The sequence below is a fragment of the Oncorhynchus mykiss genome, chromosome 5 (assembly GCF_013265735.2).
Source record: "Oncorhynchus mykiss isolate Arlee chromosome 5, USDA_OmykA_1.1, whole genome shotgun sequence".
Lineage (NCBI taxonomy): Eukaryota > Metazoa > Chordata > Actinopteri > Salmoniformes > Salmonidae > Oncorhynchus > Oncorhynchus mykiss.
In genome coordinates, this window is record NC_048569.1 from 40,942,601 (window position 1) to 40,959,581 (window position 16,981).

The 16,981-nt window shown below is 41.0% G+C and overlaps 1 protein-coding gene across 3 annotated transcripts in view; it reads right to left on the bottom strand.

The window, feature by feature from the left end:
- Positions 1 to 9,211: 9,211 nt before the first annotated feature.
- The window catches only part of LOC110522943 (phosphatidylinositol 4-kinase alpha), a 42,857-nt gene continuing 35,087 nt past the window's right edge, over positions 9,212 to 16,981 (bottom strand). For 2 of the 3 annotated variants that reach the window (XM_036977511.1, XM_036977510.1), the window contains exons 47-51: positions 16,508 to 16,628; positions 15,060 to 15,219; positions 14,884 to 14,973; positions 14,708 to 14,791; positions 9,212 to 11,034 (exon numbers count right to left, since the gene is read on the bottom strand). In XM_036977511.1, coding sequence (XP_036833406.1) covers positions 10,983 to 11,034; positions 14,708 to 14,791; positions 14,884 to 14,973; positions 15,060 to 15,219; positions 16,508 to 16,628 — 507 coding nt within the window. In that variant the 3' untranslated portion in view covers positions 9,212 to 10,982. Of the gene's footprint in view, positions 11,035 to 14,707; positions 14,792 to 14,883; positions 14,974 to 15,059; positions 15,220 to 16,507; positions 16,629 to 16,981 lie in introns of those variants that run through there. The other variant, XM_036977513.1, reaches the window with a different exon arrangement.

The window sequence follows — 16,981 nt, forward strand, 5'->3', positions numbered from 1 at the left end:
GGCCAGTGTCATTTTTTTTGAGAGGGCTGGACAAACATGACGTTGGTCAAATTCATACGCATCGTTGTCTGGACTCGTTTACACTTCAAGGATGTCCTTACAAGATGTGTCTTTGACTAACTCTGAAGTTGGTCAAGAAAATCTAATCACAGTCAGATCCCAATGCGTGTTTTGATTGTCTACTCCTGTCGACAAAGTCTAATCTCTCTCTGCCAGTCATCTCATCAGGTCACCACGATTAAGGCCGATTAAATAACAGAGCTCATTGTTCATTTTTTTATGTGTGTTCTAGAGATGGGATGTGATCCTAGCTAAGCCCGTAGGCAATCAAACAATCACATCTAGTTGACAATGGGCATGACTTTGTCTACATATCATCCACAAACCATTAGCATACAGAGCAAGAAAGCAGCAGATGCTATGAGTTTTCGTCCACTGCTCTCTCCATCCTTCTGTTTCTGTCTCCATCCTTTTGTTGCCTTCTGAGGCTTCCATCCACCCTAACCCCAGATGCCCGACTCGACCAACCCCCTTTGTCCTTTAGTGGTGGGCCTGGGTACTGAGGGGGGGGGGGGTGTGTGGCAGAGGTCCTTTAAGTCCCCAGGGCCAGCTGTGATGTTCGGAGACCCCCCTCCCCAACACAACACACACATGTCTTTGTGCCCACGACTATAGAGTGAGCGGTCATTACTTTTACATAAGATCCTTAAACGCCTTACTTTAAGTAGCTCAGAAACAAGCTTAACTGTCAAACCAACAGGGCTCTTAGTGACCAAAGCAAAGACGAAATCGGGCCACTGTTTATTTCGTCAACAAAAATTGTGGCTAAAATATTCGTCATTTTTCAGTGGCAATTGACTGGACTATAAGTGAGTAAATAGACCCAGAAAATACATAACTAAACGAAAATTAGTTTCCATTTCAGTTGACTAAAACAAGACAAGACAATTGTGCACCTCCCACAGTTTGTCCTGGACTTTGGGACTGTGAAGAGACCTCTAGTGGCATGTCTTGTGGGGTATGTATGGTGTCCGAGCTGTGTGCCAGTGGTTCAAACAGACAGCTTGGTGCATTCAACATGTCAATGTTGAACCTGTCAACCTCTCACAAATACAGGTAGTGATGAAGTCAATCACTCCTCCACTTTGAGCCAGGAGAGATTGACATGCATATTATTAATGTTAGCTCTCCGTGTACATCCAAGGGCAAGTCGTGCTGCTCTGTTCTGAGCCAATTGCGATTTTCCTAAGTCCCTCTTTGTGGCACCTGACTAAACGACTGAACAGTAGACCAGGTGCGACAAAACTTGGGCCTGTAGGACCTGCCTTGTTGATTGTGCTGTTAAGAATGCAGGGCAGCGCTTAATTATAGAAAGACCTTTCCCCATCCTCACTACTGCTGTATCAATATGTTTTGACCATGACAGTTTACAATCCAGGGCTACTCCAAGCAGTTTAGTCTCCTCAACTTGCTCAATTTCCACATTATTTATTACAAGATTTAGTTGAGTTTATTGAAAGATTTGTCCCAAATACCATGCTTTTAGTTTTTTTAATATTTAGGACTAATTTATTCCTTGCCATCCATTCTGAAACTAACTGCAGCTCTTTGTTAAGTGTTGCTGTCATTTCAGTCGCTGTGGTAACTGACGTGTGTAGTGTTGAGTCATCTGCATACATAGATACACTGGCTTTACTCAAAGCCAGTGGAATATTGTTAGTAAAGATTGAAAAATGTAAGAGGCCTAGACAGCTGCCCTAGGGAATTCCTGATTCTACCTGGATTTTGTTGGAGAGGCTTCCATTAAAGAACACCCTCTGTGTTCTGTTAGACAGGTAACTCTTTATCCACAATATAGCAGGGGCGTAAAGCTATAACACATACAGTATCAGTCAAAAGTTTGGACACACCTACTCATTCCAGGGTTTTTCTTTATTTTTAAAATGTTCTACATTGTAGAATAATAGTGAGGACATCACAACTCTGATATAACACATATGGAATCATGTAGTAACCAAAAAAGTGTTAAACAAATCAAAATATATTTTGTATTTGAGATTTTTCAAAACTACTTCAAAGTAGTTTGCCTTGATGACAGTTTTGCGCACTCTTGGCAGCTTTGCACACTCCCAAGGCACCTTGAGTTGAACCAGTACCTCCCCCCAGTACATTTTGATCTGTCCCTTAGCTACCCTTTGCCTGGTTAAGAAACACAAGATGCTTTATGAAATTAAAAACAATAGCAGTATTGAGTTTAATAGAAAAACAACAGTTTAGCTATGTCTTCCTCTCTGTTGTGTATCGAGAAGTAGGCTGACTTTGAATTGGTAGGCCTAATTTTGCTAATTCCACCTGTAACTTTAGATCTAGCCAGAATTAACCTTGGGCAACTGAGCGGTTGGTGAATAGTCTATTTCAGTTGATATATCTGATATGAAAATTATATGTTGAGTGCCTCCCGCAGTTGAGTGCCTCCCGCAGCAGTCTAAGGCAATGCATCGTAGTGTTGCTTCGTCACTACAGCCTTGGGTTCGATCCCAGGCTATGTCATTACCGGCTGTGGCTGGGAGTCCCATAGGGCGTCGTCCGGGTTAGGGGAGGGTTTGGCTGAGGGGGCTTTACTCTGCTCATCGCGCTCTATCCTTGATAGTTCCAACTGTGCCACTGGCTTTAATTCCAGTTTGTCTACACATTAATAGTTGACATTTTGAATTCACATCTCCACCACAACCAAAAATCTAAGTTAAAGTATAGGATCAAATCAAACTTTATCTAACATTTGTTTTGATTTGATTTAGTCCTATTCTTTAACTTAGATTTTTTTTTGGTTGAGGTTGAGAGCAATTATTAATTGGTAGACAAACTAGAATTAAAGCCAGACTAAGTCAATGGCACAGATGGAACTATCCAAGCAGAAGATAAATCTCCTTCAAATGTTGACATTTGGTTTGTGTTGACAACCAAATACAATTCAATATCACTTTCGAAATACAATAAATAGCCTATTAACTTGTCGACAAGTTAACAAATTATACAGTATGTTGGATTCATGTCTCCAACCCAACCAAAAATAAAAGTTAAAGGGCCAACCTCATAGTGTGAATATATATATATATAAAACACGCAAAAATCTAGTTTTTGACTGTACTGGGCCTTTAAAGAATGGGATTAAGCCAGTGTCTCAGATTTAACTATCCAAGCAGTAGATACTGTACATCTCCTTTAAATGTTAATATTTAAAGAAACTCTCAAAACATACTGTCCAACTGTATACATGAATACCATTGCTTTACAATAAACATATTTGAAACAAAATGTTGATATTTGTTTGCGTTGTCAACCAAACACAAATGAACATAACTTTAGGCTGTTTACTATATTACAAAAGTTAAGGCTATCTTACAAACTCATGTAACATTCGACATTAAAATGAGAAACCCATCCATGGCCACATTTTGAAGTTCCTAAAACTATAAATGTCTTCCTGTGTAGTCATGTAAAGCATGCTGTGTTCAAGACAGAATGCATGGGTCATTGCAGATCTGTGGAGATCTTGAGCGTGTTCGAGTGGATCACTTTTGTCAAGTCAGTGACCATTGTTAGTCACAGCCTTTCAAAGTGTGTTGCATTATGAGGATAAAAATTGTCTGACTAGCGCCTACATTGTGATCAAAGGTCACATCGTTTTGACTACAGTCGACTGCAAGTTTCTGCAGTTACTCGTCACCAACTTCACCCTGCAGCCATCGCCTGCACTGTGGGAGGCTCTGTCAGTTGCTCGTCACCAACTTCACCCTGCAGCCATCGCCTGCACTGTGGGAGGCTCTGTCAGTTGCTCGTCACCAACTTCACCCTGCAGCCATCGCCTGCACTGTGGGAGGCCCTGTCAGTTGCTCGTCACCAACTTCACCCTGCAGCCATCGCCTGTCAGTTGTGTGTTTTTGTTTGACCCACCTGAACGTGAGCAGAGACTTAACCTAATGTTGCCAGAGTAAAATAACCACCTGAAACTAGATCCTCTACATACTAGTCTTGACTTGAATAAAAAAGATGACGCCTTTGTTAACGTCCAAAAGCGGAAGTCGCGTCACAGGCTCTCTTTCCATTTCCCCTGAAAACCAGAACATCCGGGTTGTTGGGGATTTGGGCAGAGGCTTCCAAAGACGTGACTGAAACAGGAACCAACTTTGCTGCAATTCATGTATACAGTGGATATGTACAAAGGAATGTGATATTTGAGTCTCTCTCACCAATTGAATGTACATTAGACTGGGAAAACAAACACAATTATTGCCTGATGATCTTCTGAACTTCCCAATGTCTTTCAGTCAATTTAAGTAATACAAACCATACTTCCTTCAGCTTGAAATACGGGTCAAAGTACTGTCAGACTGATTTGTGATAGACTCTCAGAGCACCAAATTAAAAAAGTCAACATTGGCTGTTGAGTAAACCACTTTTTTTTTTTTTTTTTACATGATGTGATCGCACATTTCTTTTTACATCAAAATGGGTTCGCGGGCCGAAAAAGTTTGGGAACCCCTGTTTTAGATATTTGAAAGCATCGTGATAACAAATTGTAAATTTAACCAATATAGGTGGTAATATTATTGACCAACGTCTCAACCAAACGTTATCCAACTATCCACGTTGAAATTACGTGGTGTGCCCAGCGGGAAGTAATCTTCTCTGATAAGCTGACTGGTAGAGAGAGTATAGGTTTAGAGGTAGAACAGGAGGCCCTGCCTTCAGTGCCCTGGACCCAACCCACTGATCTCATACTGAGAGGTTTAATTTAATCCCTATCCGGAAGACTGGGAGACTTAACCTCTACTTGAGTACCCCCCAGCCATTCCACGTGATGGATTTATTCTAGAACTAGCACACCTGATTTACAGGACATGTGTGTGTATGTCTACTTTGTTGGCTGTTCATACCAAGCCTCTAGACCACCCATCCCAGCTAACAATTCTAGGGAGAGAGAACATTTTTGTGATTTTACCCGTAATGTTCCCCTGGTGTTTGAGTGTCCAGTTTTATGGAAAGGGAAAGGGGATACCTAGTCAGTTGCACAACTGAATGCATTCAACCAAAATGTGTCTCCTGAATCAGAGAGGTGAGGGGGGGCTGTAATCATGGTTGCCATGTTCTCAGAATATAAGATATTCATGTTCTAGACACCTTTCATGGGAACATTGCAAGAACATTCCATGTCTCCTAGGATGTTGAAAACAGGGTCATGTCATGGTCCCCTGTAAGTTTTTGTCTAGGTCCCCGGCTTGTTCCGGGGACACTCCTAAAGACGTTTTAGGGCGTCGCCTGATGGTCCCAAAGAACATTTCTTCCCCCCATAAAACGCTTTTCATTACACATCGCACCTTGTTCCAGTTTCTGAGCTCATCAAGGCCCTGATTTGTGAGCCACTGGTCCATTCATAGCGCTTTGTCTGTCGGTAAGATAAGGGACACACATTCAGTGCTTTTAACTTGCCTATTTTACACACTTTGACCTACATGATTACATTGTGCATGTTCATTTATACAGTAACACCTCAGATTTAAAGAATGCCTAGAACAATCCCACTGAGCACACACTGGTTGAATCAATGCTGTTTCCACCAATGAGATTATGTTGAACCATTGTGGAATAGAAATTGAATTGACATCTGTGCCCAGTGGGATGTTTCGGGAATAGGGACACTGAGCCAAGCTTTGCCATGTTTAAAGGGTTGAGGCAGGGTCAGTGTCAGAACAAATCAGTTGGGTGGGCATTTCCATGGGGGTGTGGGGCACGTTTTATTCACGGAATTGTGCAAGTGCACCATTTAAAAAAAAAATGTTGTGAGTAAAGACATAATTTAACTGTAACAATGAACCCAGCCAGTCATGTTCTCATCGGATTGTCAAACAAAAATTATTATGTTACCTTCCCATGTTCCTCCAAACAAAATAATACCAACATCCGAACTGTGCACTGTGCACCCACCAAACTTTCCTAGATTCCAGTGATGTAGTGTTATTTTTTTTTAGGTCAGAGAGCACAATGTAAAAAAGTATAGAAAAATTATGTCATTTCTCAACGTTTGTACTGACAGACTATCGAATATCATTCTAGAATAGGCCTATGCATAACATATTTCCTCCTATTGCCATTGTCTGCCTATGCTCACACATTTGTCTCAAAACAATGTTATATTTTTAATACCCCCAAACACCAAGGTTAAATACCTCATTTCAAAATAGGCCATCATCCCAGTCAATTGTAAATGACAATTCCTCACGTTTTAGAGGTGCAATGTCCAAACTGCATGCCAGAAATTTGATCTCAATCAGTTTAATGGGAATATACATTTAGATCTGCTTGAATTACTGTTTCGTGACCGAATTAAAGCAAATTGTGTTAACAAACCATTAGCTTTTCTTCAATATTTTTTTACCAGCTCCGTGATATTCTGCACCGTTCCTCCGCAGGACAGCAGCACTACATCTCTGTATAGCAAGTGGCTTAAACTATCTATTAAATATTGATGGGAAATGTAATGAATGATTGAATTGCAACTAAAATTCCATGAAAACGATAGAATGATAAAGTAACTAAATATGTAAGCTATAGCCGCCTATACATAGGTAAATAGTGGTTTCTTCCCCTTCTCTCTCTCTGGCACCAAAACCACATAGGCAGGATATGTGAAAGCATATATCCTGCCTAGTGTCGAGCGCTGTTGAGTTTTGTCTTTTTTTTTTGCTATTGAGCTTCAGATAAGAAATGACCGAGGATGTGGTTTTGGTGTAACATATTTTAGGACTACCATGCTACAGCATATGCTATTATATTCAGTTATTTTATGTAAAATATATATAATTCAGCTTTGATCTAACTTTACTAAACCAACACCATTGTGAGAAGTGATACTCTTATATTTGTAATAATAATAAGTGATTAGTAGAACTATTAGGCGTAGAAAACAGAATGATGAGGGTTATTTTAAGCGATTTGAGCGCCCTTTGAATTATGGCACTGGACAGCAACTTGACATATCGTTCCGGATTCCACTGCCCAATAGGGGGTCCGTGTTATTTGGCAGACAGGCGGTGAATTTGGATCCTAGATTTCATTGGTGTGACGATAAGGTTCATGCGGTGGATCAGTTTGTTTGCATACGTAATAGAGGTGTACAGAAGGGCGGGTCACGAGTCCCAACCCCAAGTCCATAACGAACTGTTTGGAGAACAGCCGTTTTAGAAACTCCTGGTAGAATTGTCTGTCTTTGGCGTTTCTTGTTTCATCGGATTTGTCCTGCTTGAAGTGGTCAAGCGTCCAACAGACGGTACTCAGAACACGCCTTTAGTTATTCCCACCACCGCCAGAGAGGGAAAGGGAAGAAACCACTATTTACATTTGTATAGGCTGCTATAGCTTACATATTTAGTGACTTTAGCATTCTATCGTTTTCATTGAATTTTAGTTGCAATTAAATCATTCATTACATTTGCCATCTATATTTTTACCAGCTCCGTGATATTCTGCACCATTCCTCCGCAGGACAGCAGCACCACATCTCTGTATAGCAAGTGGCTTAAACTATCTCCCAAAGAAAGCATCCGAGCAAGCGAAACAGCACCCCTCTGTTTTACTACATGTAGCCCATGTACACACACTGAGACAGATGGGCGTTGTTTCGCTCGTTCAGATGCTTTATCTGAGATTGATGTGTCTTTTGGTCGGCACGAGTCTCCTCCAAATAAAGTATCTGTATTTCGATATTTTATTTGAATGAGGAAATGTCAGGGCGGGCGATGGCCCCTAAGGCCTGCCCATAACGCCGGTCCTGGGTTGAGGTCTGTCATAACAAGAGCCTATTATCCCGGGAGATAAAGAACCAAGCGGGTTAATTGGTCATTAGCCTTGCCCTCTCTCAGGTCGAAGATTTGATTTATTAGGATCCCCATTAGTCGACACCAATGGCGTCAGCTAGTCTTACTGGGGTCCAACGAAAAATACATTACGGACAAAATACTTTATAATAAAAACATGAACGTGTAGTGTGTGTGTATGTGCATCTATCAGTTACACATACATGTCAGTACATACACACAAGTAGGTCACATGGGGGAAAGACTTGCTTTGTTTTTTAATCTAGGCTTTCTGTTCACTTGTGCTATATAAAGATGGGAGTTCCATGCACTCACTGCTTTGTATAATACTGTACGTTTCCTTGAATTTGTTCTGGACCTGGGGACTATGAAAAGACCCCTGGTGGCATGTCTGGTGTAAGTTGACTATGCAAACAATTTGGAATTTCCAAGAAGTGATACAGTCAGTCTTTCCTCAACTCTTAGCCAAGAGAGACTGTTCTGGGCCAGCTGCAGCTTAACTAGGTCTTTCTTTGCAGCACTTGACCTTATGACTGGACAATAATCAAGATCAGATAGAACTACAGCCTGCAGGACTTGATTTGTGGAGTCAAAAAAGCAGAGCATCTCTTTATTAGACAGACCTCTCCCCATCTTTACAACCATTGAATCTATAGGTCTTGACCATGACGGTTTACAATCTAATGTAACACCAAGTAATTTAGTCTCCTCAACTTGTTCAACAGCCACACCATTCATTACCAGATTCAGCTGAGGTCTAGAATTTAGGGAATGATTTGTACCACATACAATGCTCTTAGTTTTAGTTTATTACTGGCCACCTAAGATGCTTGTGGCAGGCAGTAATCTGGTGGATCTGAGATCAACCAACTGATTCTTCGAGACTACATGCCGTTTAATCTAATTCACCCACCTTACCCCCACACAGATCAGCACGTGGGGCAGAAAGGTCTGATTTAGAGCCGCATGGGGCAGGAAGGCACGGTAGGCCTTGGTAACCAATAGTCTAAAAGGTAAGCACTGGAGCATCTGAGGACCTATTTTAAATACTACTGGGCTTTTTCCCCCCCTTCAGCCCAGCTCACCACAAAATGATGTTTGAAGTCATCAATTAAAAAAGGTTTTACATAAGCCAGTTGGCAGGGGATGGAAACAGAGGAGTCGCTGCCTGAAAATCCTCATCGTTGTTTCTCTTTTGGACAGCGGTTTTGGACAAGTGCAAAATGTTTAAGTGCAGTAGAGTAGCACCTGTTCTGGCAAGGATAATCCCATACCCAGGTCTTAATGATAACGTTTCAAAACCGCTGAAGTAGATCAAATGACACAGACATCAAGTGTTTGTAGCTGCAACTGGGGTTTATGTTTCAGCACTCGATCACAATTATACATTGGGGAGGGGGGGGGGGGGGGTAATGTGCTCTCTACTAAGATTCTAGAAACGTGCACACACACACACAGAGAGAGAGATTGATATGGTAGAACTTAGACCTGAAACCACAAAAAGGTGCAGACAGTGGCTGACAACAGAGGACAGTAGAAAACAGACATTAAATCAAACGACAATAGTCCAATTAAAAGACTACAGCAATGGACTCAGGCTTGTACAACTAGGGGTTAATAATGTAACAGCTCTTATTGGTCTGAAATGCATGTCTTGTTAGTTATTACAAACATACAGCCCTCTAATTTCCTTCATATTACAAATCTGTAATACATACATAGGTTATTTCATCTTATACATCCAAGTAAAATACCCTTAAGTTAATTATAACATATCCATTCAGAACAAATATAATACATACCATTCTAATCTAAAATGATAAACAGATGTAAGATTCATTATCTTTACAAGACTATCAAGTAAAACATCTTCATAAAGACAGAACATTTAGTACAGCACGACAGCAGGGTTTTTGAATGGGATAATGACCACAATCTCATATGTTGACACACATTAAGACGGTAACATCTTGCATAACGTCAGAGAGGAGTAGTTATGTAATTACACTTCTGTTTGTGCCAAGGATTAGAGAAATGGCTTTTTGGGTCTACATAGTTATCATTATCATCGCTACCATCATCATAATACTAAACCCAAATCCTGGAGATTCAAGTAGAGGGTCGAAGGTGAAAATCTTTTTGTACAGAAAGAGGAATGTCTCCAAATAGAAATCACACACACGTTTAAGACAGCTAACTAAATCCATGTAAGATGTTAATACTAGTAAAGGTCTGGTCTTAAGACATGCAGAGTTAGTAGGTTAGTAGGTAAACAAACAACATTGGTTTATCCTAGACTGGACCCAACCACCTTGGAGCTGATACACGCACACACACACACAGTGTGGTACAGCTAACCTTGTGGGGACACAATTCAGTCCCATTCAAAATCCTATTTTCCCTAACCCCTACTCTTAACCCAAAAACCTAACCTTAACCCTAAAACTAACCCTAGCTCCTAACCCCCCTAGAAATAGCATTAGACCTTGTGGGGACTAACAAAATGTCCCCAGTTTGTCAAATATTTGTTTGATTACTATTCTTGTGGGGACTACTATGCTTGTGGGGAAAACTGGTCCCCACAAGAATAGTTAAACAAGTCCACACACACACACACACACACAATGTTATTTATTCAAGACAGATATAGTCACTAGCGCCACCATTAGAAATGTCCCCCGAGAGAAGATCTACTCTTATCGCTTTTGACTACTAAAGACACCCGCACACACACACAGCATTAGTATATGATTGATATGTGATATGTATTATGACCGTGAGATTTTCTGATTGTATTGGAGTTCAGTAACCGGTTGTGTGATTGCCTTTCGCAGGAATCGACTGGTTGGATGGTTAGTTGATTGATAGGTTAGTGTGAATTCTCCAGTCTGGTGTAACAACTCTTGATCAGGGTCCAATCAGGTGGGTGAAATACAATGATGTATAAAGTGCACAAGATGCTTGATGCTAGCTAGCTGAAGAGAATTACTTTGTACAGGACAACCTCTGACCTTGCAAACAGGATAAAAAGCAGAGGTTACTGCATATATAGGGAATAGGGACTCATATCAGACAGGTCCAAGTATGTGATAATACTGCAGCAGGTCTTTAGTATGGGATCTGGTTCTGGTAATACTGCAGCATATCGTAGGTCTTGCTCCTGAATAAAGACAGAGAACACAGACAGTTAGCATGTGTATGTTGTTTTTCACAATTCCTGACATTTAATTCCAGTACAAATTCCCTGTCTTAGGTCCGTTAGGATCACCACTTTATTTTAATGGGTAATGTCAGAATAATAGTAGAGAGAATGATTTATTTCATATTTTACTTATTTCATCACATTCCCAGTGGGTCAGAAGTTTACATACACTCAATTAGTATTTGGTAGCATTGCCTTTAAAATGTTTAACTTGGGTCAAATGTTTCAGGTAGCCTTCCATAAGCTTACTACAATAAGTTGGGTGAATTTTGGCCCATTTCTCCTGACAGAGCTGGTGTAACAGAGTCAGGTTTATAGGCCTCCTTGCTCGCACACGCTTTTTCAGTTCTGCCCACAAATTTTCTATAGTATTGAGGTCAGGGCTTTGTGATGGCCACTCCAATACCTTGACTTCGTTGTCCTTAAGCCATTTTGCCACAACTTTGGAAGTATGCTTGGGGTCATTGTCCATTTGGAAGACCCATTTGCAACCAAGCTTTAACTTCCTGACTGATGTCTTGAGATGTTGCTCCAATATATCCACATATTTTTCTTGACCCATGATCCCATCTATTTTGTGAAGGGCACCAGTCCCTGCTGCAGCAAAGCACCCCCACAACATGATGCTGCCACCCCCGTGCTTCACGGTTGGGATGGTGTTCTTCAGCTTGCAAGCCTCCCCTTTTTCCTCCAAACATAACGATAGTCATTATGGCCAAACAGTTCTATTTTTGGTTCAGACCAGAGGATATTTCTCCAAAAAGTACAATCTTTGTCCCCATGTGCAGTTGCGAACCGTAGTCTGGCTTTTTTGTGGGGGTTTTGGAGCAATGGCTTCATCCTTGCTGAACGGCCTTACAGGTCATGTCGATATAGGACTCGTTTTACTGTGGATATAGATACCCGTTTCCTCCAGCATGTTCACTAGGTCCTTTGCTGTTGTTCTGGGATTGATTTGCACTTTTCGCACCAAAGTACGTTCATCTCTAGGAGACAGAACGCGTCTCCTTCCTGAGCATTATGACGGCTGTGTGGTCCCATGGTGTTTATACTTGTGTACTGTTGTACTTCTGAACGTGGTACCTTCAGGCATTTGGAAATTGCTCCCAAGGATGAACCAGACTTGTGATGTCAAGCAAAGAGGCACTGAGTTTGAAGGTAGGTCCTGAAATACATCCACAGGTACACCTCCAATTGACTCAAATTATGTCAATTAGCCTGTCATAAGCTTCTAAAGCCATGACATCATTATCGGGAATTTTCCAAGCTGTTTAAAGGCACAGTCAACTTAGTGTATGTAAACTTCTGACACACTGGAATTGTGATACAGTGAATTATAAGTGAAATAATCTGTCTGTAAACAATAGTTGGAAAAATTACTTGTGTCATGCACAAAGTAGATGTCCTAACAGACTTGCCAAAACTATAGTTTGTTATCAAGAAATTTGTGGAGTGGCTGAAAAACGAGTTTTAATGACTCCAACCTAAGTGAATGTAAACTTCCGACTTCAACTGTATATGTGTGTATACAGACAGTAAGCATGTACAGTGCATTCGGGAAAAGCTTTCAGACTCCTAGACTTTTTCCACATTTTGTTGTTACAGCCTTATTCTAAAATAGATTAAATGAACATGTTCCTCATCAATCTACACAGAATACCCCATAATGACAAAGTAAAAAAAATATGTTTTTTGATCAAAACTTATTAAAATCAAAAAACAGAAATACCTTATTTACATAAGTATTCAGACCCTTTGCTATGAGACTCAAAATTGAGTTCAGGTGCGATTCGATTGGTCATCCTTGAGATGTTTCTACAACTTGATTGGTGTTCCACCTGTGGTCAATTCAATTGATTGGACATGATTTGGAAAGGCACACACCTGTCAATATAAGATCCCACAGTTGACAGTGCAAAAAGAGCAAAAAACAAGCCATGAGCTCAAAAGTAATTGTCCGTAGAGCCACGAGATAGGATTGTGTCAAGGTACAGTAAGGGAACCAAAAAATGTTTGCAGCATTCAAGGGCCCCAAGAACACAGTGGCCTTTATCATTCTGAAATGATAAAAGTTTGGAACCACCAGGACTCTTCCTAGAGCTGGCCGACCAGCCAAAGTGAGCAATCAGGGGAGAAGAGCCTTGGTCAGGGAGGTTACCAAGAACCCGATGGTCAATCTGACAGAGCTCCAGAGTTCCTCTGTGGAGATAGGATAACCTTCCAGAAGGACAACCATCTCTGCAGCACTCAATCAATCAGGTCTTTATGGTAGAGTGGCCAGACGGAAGCCACTCCTCAGTAAAAGGCCCATGACAGCCCGCTTGGAGTTTGCCAAACAAAAGGCACCTAAAGACTCTCAGACCATGAGAAACAAGATTATCTGGTCTGATGAAACCAATATTGAACTATTTGGCCTGAATGCCAAGCTTCACATCTGGAGGAAACCTGGCACCATCCCTACGGTGAAGCATGGTAATGGCAGCATCATGCTGTAGGCATGTTTTTCAGCGGCAGGGACTGGGAGTCTAGTCAGGATCGAGGGAAAGATGAACGGAGCAAAGTACAGAGAAATCCTTGATGAAAACCTGCTCCAGAGCACTCAGGACCTCAGACTGGGGCAAAGGTTCAACTTCCAACAGGACAACGACCCTAAGCACACAGCAGCTTCGGGACAAGTCTCTGAATATCCTTGAATGGGCCTGCCAGAGCCCAGACTTGAACCCGATCGAACATCACTGGATAGATCTGAAAATAGCTGTGCAGTGATGCTCCCCATCCAGCCTGACAGAGCTTGAGAGGATCTGCAGAGAAGAATGGGAGAAACTCCCCAAATATAGGTGTGCCAAGCTTGTAGCGTCATACACAAGAAGACTCAAGGCTGTAATCGCTGCCAAAGGTGCTTCAACAAAGTACTGAGTAAAGGGTCTGAATACTTATGTAAATGTGATATTTCAGTTTATTTTTGATATATTTGAAAAAATTGCAAAAAACCTGTTTTTGATTTTTCATTTTGAGGTATTGTGTGTAGATTGATGAGGGAAAAAACTATTTAATCCATTTTATAATGATTGTAACAAACACAATGTGGAAAAAGTCAAGGGGTCTGAATACTTTCCAAATGCACTGTATAGCATCTGTATACAGTTAGTTAGCGTGTATAAATAAGCATGTATAGCATTTGTATACAGACAGTTCGTTAGCATGTATATATAGACAGCATGTATAGCGTGTGTGTATATAGACTGTTAGCCAGCATGTATAGGCTTTGTATATAGACAGTTAGCATGTATATAGATATTTCTGGTTATTGAGATGGGGTTATAGGAGTGAGGAAAGGACCAAGAGACTGGAATGGGGCAAGGCTAGAGTGAGGGAAGGCGCTAGAGACTGGAAAGGGACAGGGCCATAGAGTGAGGGAAGGCGGTAGAGACTGGAAAGGGACAGGGCCATAGAGTGAGGGAAGGCGCTAGAGACTGGAAAGGGACAGGGCCATAGAGTGAGGGAAGGCGCTAGAGACTGGAAAGGGACAGGGCCATAGAGTGAGGGAAGGCGCTAGAGACTGGAAAGGGACAGGGCCATAGAGTGAGGGAAGGCACTAGAGACTGGAAAGGGACAGGGCCTCTGGTGTTACCTGCTGCTGAGGAAGCAGCTCTGGATGACCTTGATGATGTAAGCGGCCGCCTCCTTCTCACTCATACTGGGGTTGAACCGCTGCCTGTGAACCCAAACACACATGTTCAGAAATGGTCAAAAGAGACTTTGCAAAAATGTAATCTATGCACCCTTGTGGTTTATTGATGTACTGACTTGAGCAGTTTGATGGTCTGTCCTCTGAAGCATGGTAGTCCAGTGTCCAGCATCAAAGTGACCAGAGACACCACCGCGTCCATGTAGGGCCTAACGCAGAGGAGGAAAAAAAATCTGATTAACCCAAAAGAACGACAGTTTAGATGCAAATAAGATTGAGACACACCCACTCTTACCTGACGGCCAGGTACCCCCTGACACACATCTCCATGAACCATTTGAAGGGAGTGGCTTCCATCTTGCCTCCCATGATCATCACCATCTCATCAGTCAGCTTGATGTCCGGCTCCCAGCCCAGGTTACCACCAGGAGAACTCTCAAACATGAAGCCAAAGTCTGAAAGTAGATTTTTTTTGTTAGACAACTCATATACAGTGGGGGACTAAAATGATTGACACCCTTGATAAAGATGAGCAGTAAATGACTGTATAAAATAAATAACTCAAATATTGAGCTGTATTGGATGTAAAAAAAAACATTTGGAAAATTGTATTTTATACTAACACAATTACTCAGAGAAATAGATTTAGTTTAAACAAGTAATATTAGTTTTTCCTAAAAAAGATAGGAATCTAAATGATTTACTTTCCCTCTCACCATTACCCATAACGGGAGGTTAGCAGGTCTTGGGGGTATGATCTGTGACCCTTTCTCACTCATTATTCACAATTCATTCAGGATTATCCATAATCTTAGTAGCATCCACATTAATTTAGAAATGTTAAGAAACATTATGTTCTTATTTACAATAAAAGTGACTCCAAAATGACACAATACATGATTTACCATTCATTTCTATTGGGCACAAAATAAACCAGAGAAACAACCAAAACGAACCGCAAATGCATCCAACAAATATTAAACGTTTGACTACTTTATTTTTAAGAATATTTAAGGGTTGTAACTTGAAATATACTTATTCCAGTCACGATATTAGAACTTATTGATTACGTCACATGTACATGTTCAAATTCTATTGGTGTTAGGGGTCAATGAAGAGTGAATAGGAACTTTGGGAATGGAAATTTACTGTGAGAGAAAAGGAAAACAGTATATGACCCCGGTCTGTCGAGTAAAGGTGAACAGGATGTCACTGATAAACATCATGGAGAAGTGACCGGAGAAAGAGGGACTGCTACCAGACTGTTTGACCAGAGCAACAGTTGGGCAACACATAAGAAGTTCCAAGAAGTTGTAACCCTACTCTCGTCATGACATATAAATGGTTGGTTGATCAGCTGAGGCACGCAGTGGGTTGAATAAAATTGGTCTGCGCTTTCACCAGGCGTCCGTTTGAGTCTTCACTCTGTTTGTACAATCATTTTGGCCCCTACCTTTTTGATAACATTTTTTTCTCTGTTTCTCTGAGAAATTGTATTAGTATAAAATAATATAATTTCCCCCTTTTTTGCCTACAATATACCTCAGTATTTTAATTAATTATTGCTCATCTTTATCAAAAGGTGTCCATCATATCAGACCCCACTGTAAATTAAATGAATATCTTTATTGTCCCAAAGATAAATAATGTGTCCCTTGCTATATTAAATGAATGATTGTGTGGATGAGGTTAAGGATGACTGATTGTGTACCAATACGGACTATGTTATGGATGATTTTGTACCTATGTGGATGAGGTGTCCCTTGCTGTCCAGCATGATGTTCCCGTTGTGTCTATCTTTGATTTGCAGCAGAAAGAGCAGCAGGCTGTAGGCTGCCATACTACGGATGAAGTTGTACCTCGCCTAGAATGTGTGGGCGACGGAGAGAGAGAATAGGTTGCGCCTTCTGTGCACAATGTTGGTGAGGTAAAAGAGTTGATGTATATTAAAGGCAACTGTTCCATTTTAATGACAAGAGACATACAGTGCCTTCAGAGAGTATTCATACCCCTTGACTTATTCCACATTTTGTTGGGTTACAGCCTGAATTCAAAATCAATTAAATATTATTTATCTCACCCATCTACACACAATACCCCATAAAGACAAAGTGAAAACATGTTTTTAGACATTTTAGCAAATGTATTGAAACTAAATACAGAAATCTCATTTACAGCTGTGAGTCTTTCTAGGAAAGTCTCTAAGAGCATTCCACA